General features: G+C 37.1%; 1 protein-coding gene across 3 annotated transcripts in view; it reads left to right on the top strand.

The window, feature by feature from the left end:
- The first annotated feature begins 180 nt into the window (after positions 1–180).
- Positions 181–16742, top strand: part of ARMC1 (armadillo repeat containing 1) — a 29416-nt gene continuing 12854 nt past the window's right edge. For 2 of the 3 annotated variants that reach the window (XM_035317673.1, XM_035317675.1), the window contains exons 1-3: positions 181–337; positions 2227–2427; positions 6523–6614. In XM_035317673.1, the coding sequence (XP_035173564.1) occupies positions 2254–2427; positions 6523–6614 (266 nt within the window). In that variant the 5' untranslated portion in view covers positions 181–337; positions 2227–2253. Of the gene's footprint in view, positions 338–2223; positions 2428–6522; positions 6615–16742 lie in introns of all 3 variants that reach the window. The other variant, XM_035317674.1, reaches the window with a different exon arrangement.

Raw genomic sequence — 16742 nt, 5'->3', positions numbered from 1 at the left:
AGCGCTGTTGAAGTACAGCTCACAGTTGAGCGGTGAGCTCCGCTCCGTTTCCATGCAACAGAGACGCGATGTGCCCCGGCTGCTTCCAAACCACTACCCGCAGCCCTCTCCGCACTACAACTCCCGGCGTGCGCAGCGCCGCCCCCGCCATCCAATAGCGCCTCCCCTTTCAACAAGGCGCTCCACGAGTGGCTAAGAGGCGCGGCCGGAGGGGCGCCAATGAGCTGGCGCGGCGGCGCGGGGTGCGTGCGCGGCGGGCGGCGGAGCGGAGCGGGCCGTGTGAGGCGCCCGGTGCCCTGGGCGGGCGATGGGGGCCCGGGGCTGAGCCCCTGCGGCGGTACGGGCCGGGGGGCTCCGGGGGACGGGGTGGAGCCCTCGGGGAGAGGGCGGTGAGGCCCCGGGTGGGGAACGGGCCTGCAGCAGGGCCCGGCGGGAGGGGGAGGCCGCCCCCGCTGCCGCCCTCGGCGCCCTGTGGGGGCCGGGGGGGCTCCTCTGGCAGGCCCCCAGGTTATCAGTAACTTCATAGAACTTTAAAAACCGCTAAATTGTATTTTTTTCTTAAAAATGTCAGGGCGCCCAGCTCTCTTCAATTGTGCGTTGGAGGTGGAGAAGTAAGAGCTTTAATTTTCTACTAGGTTGTGGTAGTGATAGGGAGGAGGGTCTGGGGAGGAACTGCGTGTGGCCTGATAGCATAGCGTTTGGGTAAAACTGAGCTTTGTGCTTTTTTTTCAGGAGGTTAGGAAAAATAAAGGCAAAAGGAGTGATCAGCGAGAGGAGAGGGGTGTAGGAAGGAGGCGATGCTCAGGGCACACAACTGAAAGCCACAGGCTTTTGTTAGCATCAGGCTCACAATGGACTTGAGTTTTAGGCTTTAAGTTCTTTTGGCAGCTGTGGGATATTGTCGGTGCTGAACTTGGTAGAGACTTTTTAAACGTTCAGGGTTCTCTGTTTTGGAAATATAAAGTATTATTAGATGAAACTGTAGTTTCCAACTGATCTTTTTAGGAGTTTTGATAGCTGAGAAAAAGAACCTGGAGGTTAACCATTGACCTTTCACATTAGCACTCTCCTCAAAGCAGGGCAAGTGATGCAGAAATTAGCAGCATTTTTTTTCTATGTGAAAATTCCAGAAATTATCATAACTAAAATGCATATTTGTAGTCATTTTGATGAGTATCGTTGATTTGTCTTGCTGAAAGGCCTGCTCTCAGTAAGAAAACTGGATAATGCTTGAACAGTATTATTTGTTACTGTATTATTACATGAAAAGTGTGTGACCAGATCCAAGTTTAATTTGTTTTATTTTAATGCAGAGGAGAAAGGAGAACACAAACTAACACTATGCCATTATTCGTGCTTTTGTGTCTAAAAAAAAATCACTTGTGTGAGTTTGTATGGCAACACCAGGACCATAGCTTTTGTTCAGTAGTTTCAGAAGCACGTGATCAGTCCTTTGAAGCAAACTGTTCCTTTGCACCAAAGCGTAGACCTCCTCTTCTGAGTAAACATATGCTTTTGTTGCCTGTTGAGTAGTTACTCTTCATTAAAACAGCTGTGGAATCTGAGACTGTCAAGCTAACGTGTCTCATTTGAAATTGATGTGGTGGCTTGGACTTCGATTGGAGCGAGGCGTGACCTGGTTGTTCCCCTTTTATTAAAGGTGAAGTAGTGAGAAGTTACGAAAAGTGCCCTAAGCACTTCTTACCTTTGAGTGAGTATGGTCTTATGCTAGTTACTTGGTACACACAGATCAAAAAGTAATGATCACCCTGCTTGATGCAGGGTTAATCTTTTGTAGGCTTTTTTTTTGTTTGTTTATTTTACTGTAAAATGAGATTTGCTAAAGGCACTCTGAAAATACAGATTTTGGTTTTACGTGTGTTTGTACAGAAGGGTGTTTGTAGGTTACCTAGTTGTGAGAAAACGATGGGTTTCTTGGAAATCTTTATTAGTACTGTAAAAATATTAATATACTTTTATATATTATTTATACACCTGTATGTACTCCTGTAAAGGTCGACTGGTCTAAAATTATATAAAGGAAACGAGTCAAAATATTATTAACCAAACATATCTGTTCTCCATGTGGGAATTTTAGATCACATCCTTATGAATTGTTCCTTTTTTGGTACCCTTACACATATAATTAACTGGTGCACTTGTATTCCTGCCTCATCTGTGATTTAGCTGATGATAACCATTACTAATACAGATTTTCTTTAACAGGTATTTTGTACACGTGGTGTAGGAAAAATGAATTCTACCATGAGTGAGGAGCCTGACGCGCTGTCCGTAGTGAACCAGCTCCGAGATCTAGCAGCGGACCCCTTGAACAGACGAGCCATCGTTCAGGACCAAGGATGTCTGCCAGGTCTCATCCTGTTTTTGGACCATCCCAGCCCTCCGGTTGTTCACTCAGCTCTCCTAGTAAGCATTTTGGAGATAAAATTTATGTCATTTGGATGCTTTGCAACTTTGTTACTATGTCTTTAAACAAGTGAGAACTGTAAAAGATAGAACCTGTCTTTATGTTAAGTACTCTTCATACACTTTTTAAAGAGAAACATACAATTCAAAAATTGTTTAGCAGTGAAATGTTATTCCAGGGGAATCCATGGTTGTTGGACGAGATTAATGTGCTTTGCGTTTTCCCCTAATACAGCCATTTCACTTCTGTTGTGGAGGGAGGTAAGCACCCTAAATATATAGATATATATTTAAGATGAAGCTGTGGAGTTTGGTAAATACACACAATGATTTGACATTCACATAAAAAAGGATCGTAAATTACTGGGTAACTAGATTAGAGATGACTTCCAGAGCTTATGTAGTCCAGTCCCATGCTCAAACTGTGACTAATTACATCACAGCTCAGTGTTACGTCCAGTTGGAGATTGTATAACCTCTCAGACATCCCGTTGCAGCATTTCACCATCCTCGTAGGATTTTTAAAACAAAAAAAGCAATCCTGCTTGTTCCACTTTTTGTCCATTTCATCTTGTTCCAAGTCATAAACACTGAAGTCCTAATTTCCCATCCTAAATTCAAGTACTAACATTAAAAGAAACTATCTCGTGCTTAGAAACGGGACAAATAAAAGTCAAGGTTTCCTGAAAAGTCTAATTCCCACAAGGAGATTTTTAAGTTATTAAAATTCGTTATGCTTTTTTCCATATTTACATCATTATTGAATTTTAAACAAGGTGAAAGTACAGAAAAAATAAAGAGCTCTGACTTTTGCATAAAATTATACGTTATTTTTTATGCCAGTAATACTCACCCGTGTCAAAATTGTTTATTTTTCATTTGTTTTACTTTCATGATGGATATTAATGAGCTTCTTGGAATGACTCCAAGTGTCTCTGATAGTCTTCAGGGAAGGAGGCCCCATAATCCAGGAGATGGGTGTCCTGCTGATTGGTTTTCAGCCTTGCCATAGCATTTACCAGACTGCAAATGTTCTTCACTAGAAGAGTTTTGAGTTGAGGTTGTGGTTCTGGGCAATATATTTTGTTCTTTTTCATTAAAATGTAAGTTCCTTAGGTTGTGGTCTTAAAAGAGGATCTTGTTTGGGTGTCTCAGTCTCTTTTCCTTCCTTTGCTCTTGTTCTCACTGCCTGATTTGGTACCGAATCTGTGATCATGTTGCAAGAATTAACCCTACATAAAAAGAACTGACTTTGTCAGATCTGTGAGGGCTAATCTAGTTTGCAATGTGATTCCACAGCCTCAGATATTACTGAAATTGTGTGGTGTGGACGTACAGTTGGTGGGAATGGGAGACAGTCGTGGTTTTTCATCTAGTGACAACCTACAGGTAGATTAAGTTAAGAATCAAGATTTAGAGGAGACCACCCGATATTCCAGGGCCCTGACTGCAGTCAGAAATTGAGCAGTTTACTAAGAAAACAAGTTTTTGCCTGCTACCCAGACTAGTGTTGATGAGTTCTTGAACCTCTTAAATTCTGTAACTTTTATTATCTACAGATTTCTAGTCTCCTTTTTTGATATTTTTCCATTCTGAAATGTCAGTTCATTTGTTTTTGTTTTTCTAGCCATCCATTCAGAAAGGTGCTTCTATTTGAATGGGAGTTATTAAATGTAATGAATTTCCATTAAGTTTGTACTCAATGAAAGGATGTATGGCTCTGATATTAAATTGCTTATTTTTTTTGTTCTGCGATTCCCGTAGCGGAATTTAAAAATAATTGATATGAGTCATAATAAATCCCTATTTAACTTTTTGGTATGTTGTAGGATCCTTTGGGGGGTGGGGGGGGGGGGCAGGGTGCTTTCTTCCCCGATCCAGTTTAAGCTCATAAGCTCAGTCCTTTCTTCAGTCTGATCACGAAATGGTGTGTTCATTCTTCTCTAGTTTAATCCCAGGATTTTTTTGTGTGTGGTACATTTTACATGCTAAAAGGCTTTGAATGTTTAAAATCAAAAATCAGAAGTGACCCAGGTGATAATCCTTTTTTTTTTCTTTTAAATTTGGACTAAAATTTTTAACGACAAGACTCTGAAGTTAAGCAACTGCATTAACATTTCAGGTGTAATGATAAAAGACACCTTTGATGTTTTAAGATTTACAACAGTATGCTTGCATTCAAGTGTGGAGATAGGCCTGTTGATTATCTTGAAGTTCTTTATGAGCTGAAGGCTGACATGGTTGAGTATTTTGCTGAGCAGAGGTTGAGCTGAAGTCCATGATACTAATCTCATGCTTCAGTAGACTGCAGTTCAGAAGTGTAAATGATCTGACTTCTTTGAAGGTGCAAACGTTTGCATCTCCCGTGGAGTTGGAAAAAGGTAGGAAATCCTTGTGCTGAAAAGCCAGGTCACTAAAATTGTTTTGGCAAACTGGTCTTTGTTCCTGTTTTAGTGGAAACTACATTTGTGTATGAAGGATAAGTAAGAAACAGATGGAAAAGAGATTGTCTATGTTTTAACTCTTCATTAGCTGTTAAGGGGAGTTTCTTTATAAAAACATTATGTCTTGATAAATTGTCTAAACAAACTTAAAAATATGAGAAACTTTTCCCACTGTTAAAGATACGTGCCTTAGTTAGTAGTTAGAAGTTAGTAGTTAAAAGCCATGGTCCGGGTATTTGCCCGTAGTTGGAAAGTATTTCAGAAAACACACAGCATTTATAAACTAGATACTGATCCACATCAAGAAATAGCAGGAATCACAATTAGAATTTGTATCGTGCCAGACAGCAGCCAGACTTTCTGAAAAGGCCGTAGAATGGTCTTGAATTTTACCTAGTGTGTGCTAAAGATGATTTAGAAAGAAAGATGGGTAATTAATTCTCTATCTGAAGGGACTAAGGAGAAGGTTATTTTTAAACCAGCTAGTGAGCAACATAGCTATTACGTGACTTAAATAAAGTCAGTAGTGTGCTGCTTAACCTTGCTATCACAAAACTAATTTTGTAACCCATTACATTTGTGAATTGCAAGATTCTGGGTATGCAGTTCTTGCACCTACTTGAGTAAAGCAGATTGAAGCACAATGAAAAGACACCTCTGGAAGCTCCTTCTAAGAAAAGTTTGTCAGCACTCGACATAGAGAGATCTCATGAAAAGGACTTGAAATTTCAACTGGAAGAGCATTATGTTAGGAATAAACATAGAGTTGGCTGGGGTCAACAATGTGAAGTTCTGCAAAGAGTTAATGACAAACAAATCCATGGGCAATAAACACAAGTAAGTGTTAATTCCCAGTTTAGGTAATGGTAACCTAAGCAGCTGAGTGTTCCTTCTGTGTTCTTATTCTTGCACTTGCATGGAGTGATGAATAACTTCAATGTTATAGGTGTTTTAAACATTAGAAACCTTTTTCACTATTAATTGCAATTAGTTTTTAGAAACTTATTAACATGGTAGACATCTGTTCCTGGTGATGGTTTTCTAGTACTGGGTGAGTCCATAGAACTGATGGAAGTTATATGCTTTGTGTATAAACAATTGCATTAGATCTTGGAACACAAAGGTATCGGTTGGAAGGGACTTCTGGAAGTCATTCCCTTCAGCTTCCTGTTTGAAGTGGGACTGTCACCAACAGTCAGGTCAGCTCTAGATTTGTCTCACTGATTCTGTAGTCCCACTAGGTCATAATTCCAGTGGTGAACTACCTTTGTAGTGCTTATCGTAAGATCTGATCTGAGCTTCACAAATGGCAATTTGTGTTTGCTTCCCCTTGTTACATTGTATGCTGCTGTAGAGGAAAGCTTGTCTCAGCCATCTTCCTAAAGGCTCTATTAGCAGTTGTAGAAAGCTGTTAGTCCCTTAAATTCCCTTAGTATGAGAAAACCCAGTCTTTCAACCTTTTCTTGTAGATTACATAGTCTGTGCTTTCTGTGTATTTGAGAATAAAGCAGCTCTCTTAATGTTCACGGTAGCTGGTAATATTCTGTGTCTTCTTACTAGAGGTGACATTGTGAATGTTTTGTGGGTGCAAACTGATAAAAATGAACGATAATGTACTGGAAATATTGCTGATTTGTTCTCTTTATTTTAGGCTCTCCGCTATTTGGCAGAGTGCCGTGCCAACAGAGAAAAGATGAGAAGTGAATTGGGTATGATGCTCAGCTTACAGAATGTAATACAAAAGTAAGTTTACGATGGGTTGTTGGAGCCAAAGACTGTATAAATGTAACATTCTGTTGCAAAGTAAAATCACAATCATGATTTTTGTATAGTGAATTCTTAATACTATGTTCCTTCTTGTTGAAATTGCAACTGCTAGCAATTACTTGTCTTCATTTTGCAGTACAGCAAAGTAACTGGATCATAATATACAAGAAATGCTCATTTGAAAGTCCTTTGTCAAACAACAGTGTTCTTGTTACAAATAAGTAATTTGTTCTCTTCCCTTTAGGTCCTTTTGTAACCTCTTTCATCATTTTATAAGGGTGCCGTGCCCCCTGGTCTATTTAATGTAAATGGTTGGCATCTGTCACGCTTGTTCTTTGCATCCCACTTTTTGGAGGGAAATTATATATGTAATTTATTTGTTTTGATGTGGTTTTGAAAGTTTGTACCTGTAGTTCTGTGTTGCGGAAACATGTCTTGGTTGTGATGTAGAAGTTAGGTTTGTAGTGGTCTCTAACTTCTTTGTGGAAATTACAAAATGTCAACTGGGTTATATCTCTTAAAATGTGGTACTGTTGGGTTTTGTTAAGATTATTAGACATTGAGTCTTTTAAAAACAGGAAGATGTATGGATACATGCACACTAGAGATAATACATGTCTGCACTTACTTAGGTTGAAGTAAGATGAATCATTAGGAAAAACAAACAAACACAAATGACTCCTGCAGAGATCAGTCTGTCATACCAAAAAATAAATTTGCTGTCAAGTAATCAGGCGATTAGTTTACACACAATTTGATGGTAGTGTACTTAAGTAGACTTTTCAGGTGTGAGGAGGGAGGAGAAAAACCTGCTTCACAGAGATATGTTTCAGAAGAATGTGTAAAACAACTTAAAAAAGGATGAAACACAACTGAACTTGTATGCTAGAGGTTCAAGTGAAAGCTTTCAAATGTTTAATATGTTAGTTGAATCTCTAGTGTATACCTCATAGTATATAAGTTTGAAGTTTGTTTTGGAGAGAACCCAAGGATAGATTCTGTTAATTCCTTCATCCCATAGCCCTACCAGTTTTTTGGTAGTGTTTTGTTGTCCTCTTTCCCTCCCATTGTAAATTTGACCCGGCTGGTATAAAGATTTGAACTTGAAAAATTGAAGGGGAAAATTTCCTGGTCTCTTTGCAAGTTCTATGTGATTCAAAAAAAGAGCTTAAAACTCTAACCTTCATTAGTTCTACTGAAACTAACAATGTTATGTATTGGCATGAAATTTAGCTACAATGTCATCTTATTACCCACCATATACCCTAAACACAAGGATTTAAAACAAATGTCTTAAATAGGAAGATGAACAGAATGACTAAAATTCAGAAGCAACCAGTTCTCAATTTCTTAGTGTAGCATATTAATTATACCTTTTTTGAAATGATTGGTTTTCCTAATAGCGTAGATTAAAAAATGGAATTAAGTCTTACAGTATTGACTATTTAAGGACAGGTACAATTACAGTAAAATATACAGAAGTCTCGGCTTGCTACTTTGTAATAAAAGCAAGAACTGAAAAATGTAGGTAGTATTAGAAGCGTTTGTTTCAGCCAAACTTCCTTTTAGTATAGATCAGATGTCTATTTTGACTACAGTTTCTTAGCATTTTACGTAATCCACAAGAAGCTGGTGAAAGGGGAATAGTATTTATCAGTTTCTGTAGTTAACAAATATTAGTCAAAAGTCATAATTAAAACTTGTGTTTAAAGAATTTAAGTTTTTTTTATGGAAATTCCTTAAACAACATTTTTTTCCATGTTTCAATTTCAAGGACCAAAAGAGTGTGAAGCTCAGAAACTTGCAGAAGAAGAGAGATAAGTCAGTTAAAAACTGGGAATCTTGTAGGTGTTCTTTTTTTTCTCTAGAAAGCTCTTTGGCAAGATTAAGAACATGCATTTGATATGTATGCTTGTAACATTTGGAACGTGTGATATGATGAAAATTTAAATACATAGCAACTTCAAACACAAGACTTTGTCATGTGCTTGTCAGGATTTTAGGCTGTAATGTTGACAGGAAATGCTGAAACTAAGTTTTGTATTGCCTGGAGAAATACGGAGAAAGATGGCTTAAAAAAAAGTGCTGAGAAGATAGATGAAAATTATTTGTGTCACAAAAAACAATGGTTTGGGGTTGTTTTCTTTGTTACAAAGTCTGTAGGGGAGAATGCAAGGTCTCTACCTTAACATTTGCTCTACAAAATGGAGACTGTCTTCTCATGTGATTTCAGTTTCACAGAAATTGCAATTGCTTGAACTGAAAGTAATCATTAATAAGTGCAGTAATAAATGCTTTGGTCTTACTGCCTTCAGTTGGTTCATTCCATTCTATCTGCTTTCCAGAATCTGCATATCTAGCTCATTGCTCTCATCTAAAGTCTTCTCATTATTTTCACAATTTAATTTGTATTTCAGATATTTTTTTATGACATTTTATAAAAATACAAACAGTTAATACTGAAATATGAATTATGCTTTTCCAGTTACTAAACAGTTGAGGTGGAGCCCTGCATCTTCCAGACCAGAACCTGTAGTCATGGGCCCTTTGCTCTTGACGAGTTAAATGCAACCTGTGGTGTGAATTTTGCCCTTTTATCAAGGGCATTTAACTCTCACAATTCACTTTAATTGATTTCTTTCTAACCTAAATAATAGGCAGTTGCTTTCCGCATTTAATACTGCACTGTGACTGTATTCTGTCATGGGCGGAGTGGTGGTGTTATATCTTGCCAAGCAGCGTGCACAAGGAGGCAAGGTACTGGGTAGTTGTCATACTTTAGACTTAAGGTAATACCGTTCAGCAGTGAACTGACAAATGCTATGCTTAGGAAGCCAATAGTTTGTTTAGAATTCCAGTTCTCTTCTGTTATCTGTTATGTTCATCCTGAAATTTGGGGGCTTCTCTCAATGTGTGAGTGACTTTTTATTATAAGCCTTGAAGGTATTGAGACCTCAGGGTCAGGAGTGGAATTTCTTGCTGGCTGGCTGTGTAAACCTGCCTGAATTTAGGCAGTCTAACAGATTGAGGATTTTGAATGGTTGATGTCACCAACTGGAAAAATGCAGGTTTGCTAATTAGAATTTGTCGTAAAAGTGCAGGAGAGCCTCAGTCAGGCCAAGAACCTTTTGTTGCAAGTAATGCACAACCGACGGAAGGAAAACATAGCACGTATTTGGGCTTCTCATCATGACCATGAAGCACTATTTCCTTCATAAGACTGCTTAGAATGAAAGTGGAAACTGCCACCTGTTTATCTGATAAGTACTATCTGTACTGCATCACAGAAAATAGACAGGAAATATTTATGAGAGACATCCCAGTTTAACTGTAATTCTTTGAGGCACCTTCATGTCTCGTTTCATGGCTTATCAGTTCCCTAGTATCCTCTGATGAGCTTCTTGATGCTCGTTTACAGTAGCTATTATAGCTCAATTGTGAAAAATCATTTTGATGCTTAAAATGAAGGGTCAGCTGACTGCATTTCGCTTAAGGAACAAAGGATAGGTTTTAGGCTCACAATGACTATGATTTTTCAAGATGTATGAATACTAGGTTTTGTGAACAGAAGAGTACCAGATTTTAAATTTAAAGACTGGAGCTTATAGACTCTAGAGCAGAAATATGAAGTGTCAGCTCTGAGGAGTACAGAATAAAAACTTGAAGGGAGTGATATATATTTAGGATGTTTTTTCAAACTGAACTTGATTTGCAACTTGTATGACCCTGAGATACTTTATCTGAAAGGCTTTATACACTTCTGCATTTTCTAGGACATATGAGGAGCCATTCAAGACACTTTGAATATATTTTTTTTTCTTCTATACTTGCTGATTTTTTTGTCTGATCAGGGAAGATTTCTGATTTGTTCTTCCACACCTGCTTAGTTTTAGGTGAAGTTCGATGCATCTTTTCTTTCAAGTGTTTCAATCTTGAGTACTGTGTTGGAGAGAAATCAGACTTTTAAAATCCCTACCTGGAGGATTCCAAACATTTTTTTTTTCAATGTCTGATCATGTTTTGTTGCTATCAAAAAATGTTTATCACTCCCTTGCCAGGTGATTGAGTGTGTTTGTGTAAATAGATAAAAAAGAAGAGGAGAGTTGGAGGTTCATCGGAGAATGGTGTTTCAATGTATTTTAATAGTTAGCAGTTATGAAAACTGGTTATACTGAAACTGGTTTAGTTGCTGGCCTTATGAATTGTATGGAGCACTTAATGTGTCCGTATGGACTTTATAAAATGTTATTAGCTGCTTCTAGAATTAAAATTAATTGGGGTTTATAGCCTACAAGGAAATACACCAATTTATGTTCAGAGGGAAAGTGAGTTTTGATGGACAGTAAAGGTCAAAGTTCATAATTTTTCATAATCTTTATGAGGAGCATAATGGTACTGTTTAAATATAACTAACGTATTCTAAAAAAAAAAAGACGAGGAGTCAATATACTGAATAGGTCTTATTATGGCACGGCAAATTACTGAGAGTAAAATTCCAATTACTTAGCTAAAAGAGCTTTTCAAGATAGTCTTCCTTTGCCAGGGTGTCAGATTTAACAAGCTGAACTAAATCCAGTGCATTAATCAGCTCTTCCAATTTATTACTTGCCTAAGAAGATTAGGGCAATTAATATGTGCTTAATTAGAGTCCCTTGCAGATATGGTAAAATACATGCAGTCTATAATTGCTGACTTCTTACTCAATTTTAATTTTTGGTAGTCTTAATTACTTAGACTTTTTGAAAATTTAATTATTCGTTGAAACCAGCAAAGTTTAAATTTATGGTGTCTGACAAACAAAAAACAAAAAAAAACTCCCAATAGAGTACTTCAGGTAGTATTTGCTGAAATGAGAGCAGTAGGGATGTAGTGTCACAGTAGCTTTGCTGTTTTTGTTGTCTGACATACTTCTTTGTCTCCTTTGTGGGAAAGGAAGAATGACTGGGGGAAGGCAGGGCAAAGGCCATGTATTAATTAGCAAGAAAGCAAATTACATATTTACACGGATGTATGATGATGGAGGAGATGTTGCCATGTAACGGGCCACAAGGTAATACTTTGTGTAAAATACAGCTAAAACTGTCAACTTTTCACATTTACTACATTTATGTATTTATGCTATTGACTGGAACACTTACATTTTGGTATGAAAATGAGACAAATAGCTTTTTACAGATTGTACAGATATTTTTCTGTACATGAATTGGTAGTTTTGTAGTCCTTGGTATGTGTGGTGTGTTTTTTTAACATCAAAATGGAGAAATGGCTAAGGATTGGGTAATGGGAAACCTGATTCTGATGCATGGTTATTTTTGTACTGTACCATACTTCTGATGTTGAGAAGTTGTGTTTTTCTCTGGAATACATGGTTATCATGTCTTAAATATTCCTTGAGCATAAGGTTACAAAAATGTTGTGTTCAGAAATGATTTACAGTGTACCACCTGGACCTTAAATTCCTGACCTAGAAATAGACTCTATGCCATATTAACTTCCCTGTTATCTTTCCAAGCCTACTTTACCTACTTTGTTATATTTTGTCTACTAGAAGTTGAGTGCTTCTGTTAAATGACATTTGGGGCATCTCGTTGGGCTGTGGGGTTCCAGTCTATTCAGTGCTGTAACAATGTGCTTGTTAATAATAGATGGTCACAGCAGGAGGGCGTCTGCAGGCTGCTTTATTCAGCATTGTTAAGCAAAATGGCTAAATATCCCATTCCTCCGTGCCTAGTTTCTTTAAGGAAAGTTTTTATTACATATTTTGTTCATCTTAAGTTTCAGAAATATTTTCTTTTTTGAAGTTATTTTTGGAAAAGTGTCTCAAAAAAAAATAAATCATGAAATATTAGGGAATATAAGCAACATCAATGTCTTCTTTACATATACTGTATTACTTGTTCTAAGTAGCTGAATGCTCCATTTGTCTGTCAAACAGCTTCCTGGTGTTCGGAGATTATGTATTATTTGGAGGGAGTAGCAAGGTGGAGGGGAGGATGGGTTCAATGTCATAGGCTACCTACATCACTAAGGCATGTATACAGTAAAAGTTACTGCTCTTTTTGATTGTGGGTCATTACAAAGTAATGAGAGTTCAGTAATTTTTAAAATGTTTGAAGACTTTTTTTGTGTGTTCTTTTAGTATATTTAGCATTGTGAAAGGCATAGGAAGTCACAAACTCAACACACAGATGGAGGCACAGAGACAAATGGTATCAAATAAAACACAAAAAGCATTAAGTAATGAAATGACATAAAAACCCTTGTTTCAAAGTATTAGTGTTAACTTGAGCTTTAGTCATAGCCTAATTGACTTACTGGGAGAATCTTAGTATTTTTTGTATGATCAAGAAAACAAGGTATAAAAGCTTGAATAGATGAGTATCATCTGTAAAAGCAGACTTGATTGTCAGGAGTTCAGATGTAAGTAGTCATTTAAATGTTGAAATACTACAGGAGGTTTATGTTTTGTGGTGATTCATAGAAGTTAGCAGTCATTTAAGAAGCTGTTCTCAACCTCGAGGGACAATTTAAGGGAAGGGGTTTGTGTGTGTGTGTGTGGAGTAGGTCACTGAGAAAAATACAGAAGTGTGACCAAATGGAAGGATCTCCTCTGTGCCCTGTGAGATCAACTGGATCATTTTGCTTTTAATGTTCTGTTTCTTTCATCTTCGAACTTCTCTGTAGTCAGAGTTATTACAAAGTTATGATTTGTTCTTGTACCTAACCTGTTTTTTACTTGGTGGACATTGTATGATCAGTACTATCTGTACTCTAATCACTTCAGTTGTTGTCAGACCCTAAACTTGGCTTTTTGTGTTTGTATTTTTTTCATTGTCATGTGCTTTTCTATAATGCTCATTATGATGTTCCCATTATTACTGACTACACTTAGTAATACAGTTTTGTTTGAATTTCTGCTTTACAAACTACTGCCTCTACCATATAACCTTCCACTTGCACGAGCATCAGGACTGTTGGTTGTGTGGCTTTTCATCGTCTGATCTGTCTCAGTGTAATTCAGGGTCTGTACTTCAGTGTTTGTTTTTGACAAAGAGAAGGCAACAATCATAACTGCTTTGAGTGCTTTGGATTTAGAAATGAAGAAATCAGATGGGAAGTTTGAAAATGAGCTAGTAAATTTTCTTTATAGGCAAGAAATATTTTGAAGAATATTGCAGAATAAAAAAAAAACACTTTGAAACACTGCAAAAAAGTGTGAAATAGAAATTAATAAATACATATATATTTGAAATCTTTTTGTGCTCCATGTCTTAGCCTCTTAGCCACCTTCTTCTTTATTTAGAAACTGTCCAGAGCAGAAAGTTTTTTTGAGTAGCGTGAGCTAAAGGTGTTTTAAATTCCTATTTTTTTCTGCAGACTTTGGTATTAAAACAAAGAATGGCCTCTGAGTGCATTATGGTTTTGATTATTAAAAAATGAAATGATTTACAGAGTGTCACAATAGTTATGATATGTTAATGCAATCTGAATTGGCATTTAACAAATTGTTTACTGTGTGGCAAGAAAAAAATCGCCCATGCTGAATTGGGTGCATCAAGACTTGCCTGGCATGGCATGCCAAAAGAAAACTGTATTCTCTTTTTGTGGTGGGATTGAGTACTGAGGTGGCAGGGAAAAGATTTTATGTGAGTTGGCAAAAGAGATGGGAATAGTGGCAACGCAAGGTGTCTTTACACTCAAACCTTGTAGTCAGCTAGTCAGATGTTGTTCAGATATTTCAGAAACAGTGACCTTTGGAGTTCACAAGAAAAAGTGCTGAGGTAGGTTCTTCAATGATACACTCACTTCTTCTGACAGCTCACTAAAATAAAAAGCAGAGATGCTTTGAAATGAAATGTGCAAACTGTTGTGAAGTATTTAATACTTATTGCAGGTGTGGATTGACAGTATTGTAGGCTAGAGCCATTTGTCTTTGAAAAGGCAATTCATAGATACCTCTGAGAGGTTTCTCATCTTTTCTTGCCAGTGTCATATGTCTACTTTTGGATTACACTGAGCACGTCCACCGGTGATGCTTGTCCCTGGCTTTTGACCTTCGTGTGAAGTGTCTCAAAAAAAAAAAAAAAAAGGCCGATTTCTGTTAAACGAGATCTGGATTACCTTATTTTTCCTGAACGTTGTTCAAGCAAGGAACACAGTTTGTGGTGTGTGATGAGAACTTGTATAGTTTCATGCATGTATTACAAAGGGAGATTAATTTTTAAAAAAAGTTGCTGTGAAATATTCTTCATTAGCAGTTTTTGAATGGAGCTATTATTTCGAAAGAAAGGGAATTTTACTCTGGAACAATGAATGCAAAGTGAGTATGTTATTCTGAATTAGGCACATTTCTATTCAGGAATGTGTTTTTGCACTTGTTTTGCAGTATTTCTGTCTTATTTTGCAAGTGGGCAGTCCTGTGCAATAAATTAAAATTATCATATTCTGTAATTACATAGTACCTCATGAAGGTAACAAAACTTATTTTTTTAATCTTGATGAATGTTTCAAACTCTTTTGCATGAGTGCTGTCCTTTTGGCTAGCAGTGAAGCTGCTAATATATATATATGCTTGCTTTAATATATATATGCTTGCTTTAATATATATATGCTTGCTTTAATATATATAAAAAAAAGAATCCATTGCAAACAAGTAGTTTTAGTATGAAAACAAGATATCTAAATGGTTTTTGCTTATAGAATTTTTTAGTTACCTACTTCAAGGTTCTGCTGGATAGCTGAATCTTAACTATATTGGCGAATGCATCAAAACCAGAACTTCTGTGCAGATAGGCCTGTACAGACTAAGCCTATATTTTTTTCCCTCTGCTACAGGTTGGTGCTCTATTTTAACTCTTATTGTTTATAGAGGTTATGTTTAGGGCAACCTTATCTGTAAATTTGCAGCCCCTCTGCTTTTTTTCGCTTTCTCCTTTAGACTTCAAGGAAAGAAACAGATGAGGCTTACTTGTCAAAATAAATGTTTTGAAGATATTTTAGTATTTTCCAGATAGTGATGTACTATCGCTGTATATTATTGTGACATACATAATGGCATTAAAGTGTTGATAGTACAAATGGTATTTGGCTTCCTTCATCTCCCTGAAATCCTCATTACAAAGCCTAAAGCCAGCACTACCAATATTCCTGCCTACAGCATTATTACAGGGAGATTGCCTTTTTAATTCCAGTATCTGATATCTTACACCAGAAAGGAGCAGAAAGCAATGTTACACTTAAGATTTTTTTTAACCCCAGTGCAATTTGCTGAAGTCGTATAATGAACATGATTTCTGCCATATAAATCCATTAAATGATTACTGTTCATTAGCAGGCAAGATGTTAGAACTAGCTACTGTGAAATTCAGCATGGAGTTTGTGTCTGTTGTGCAGACTCTTGTCTAGCAAATGCTATTCTGAAGCCTTTTGAGTTTAGTTGAGTAACAGGCCTTGATTTTTTTTTTTTTGAGATGGAGAATATGTCCATATGGTAGATAGCAAGCTGTGGAAGATCAAAAGTTGATCCTCCATTTAGCATATAAATAGCAAGAGTTAAACAAAATTGGATGAATAGCTGGGTCAAGCATATGGCATATGTTCAAATCTGTTATCCCATTCTTGAAGGTTCTCTTCTTGTGATCAGAGAACAATAGAATGAATTAAGGAAATGATCTAAGCACCAGATAATTATTCTGTCTGCTAAATGTTTAAGATTATGTCACAGTCACTGATTAGCTAATGGAACTGTACTGTGATTTTACTCAGATTTAAAATTTGCATTTAATACTTGGGGTTTGGGTTTGGTTTTTAGCAGTCTTGAGAATATCCCAATGTTTACATCGGATTTCTTCAAATTTCTAAGGTCAGCAGGCATATCACTTGTACCAAGCTTGAAGTGGCACTGGGAACCGCAGTCCTCATTCCCAATGTCAGTGATTTATCTCTTGTTTAGTACAAAATCAACTTCAAGACATCAAGTATCTTCTTTCTATTCCAAACTTTTCTCAGTTAGGTATCTCCTGGTCAAATTGTCAAGGCCAGTAGTGTGAGTAGGGACTGGAAGACCTGCAAAGTGTCAGGCATTTGGCAGGTCTGGAAAGCATT

Source organism: Oxyura jamaicensis, chromosome 2 (assembly GCF_011077185.1).
Source record: "Oxyura jamaicensis isolate SHBP4307 breed ruddy duck chromosome 2, BPBGC_Ojam_1.0, whole genome shotgun sequence".
Lineage (NCBI taxonomy): Eukaryota > Metazoa > Chordata > Aves > Anseriformes > Anatidae > Oxyura > Oxyura jamaicensis.
This window is presented reverse-complemented; position numbering and strand designations above follow the sequence as displayed.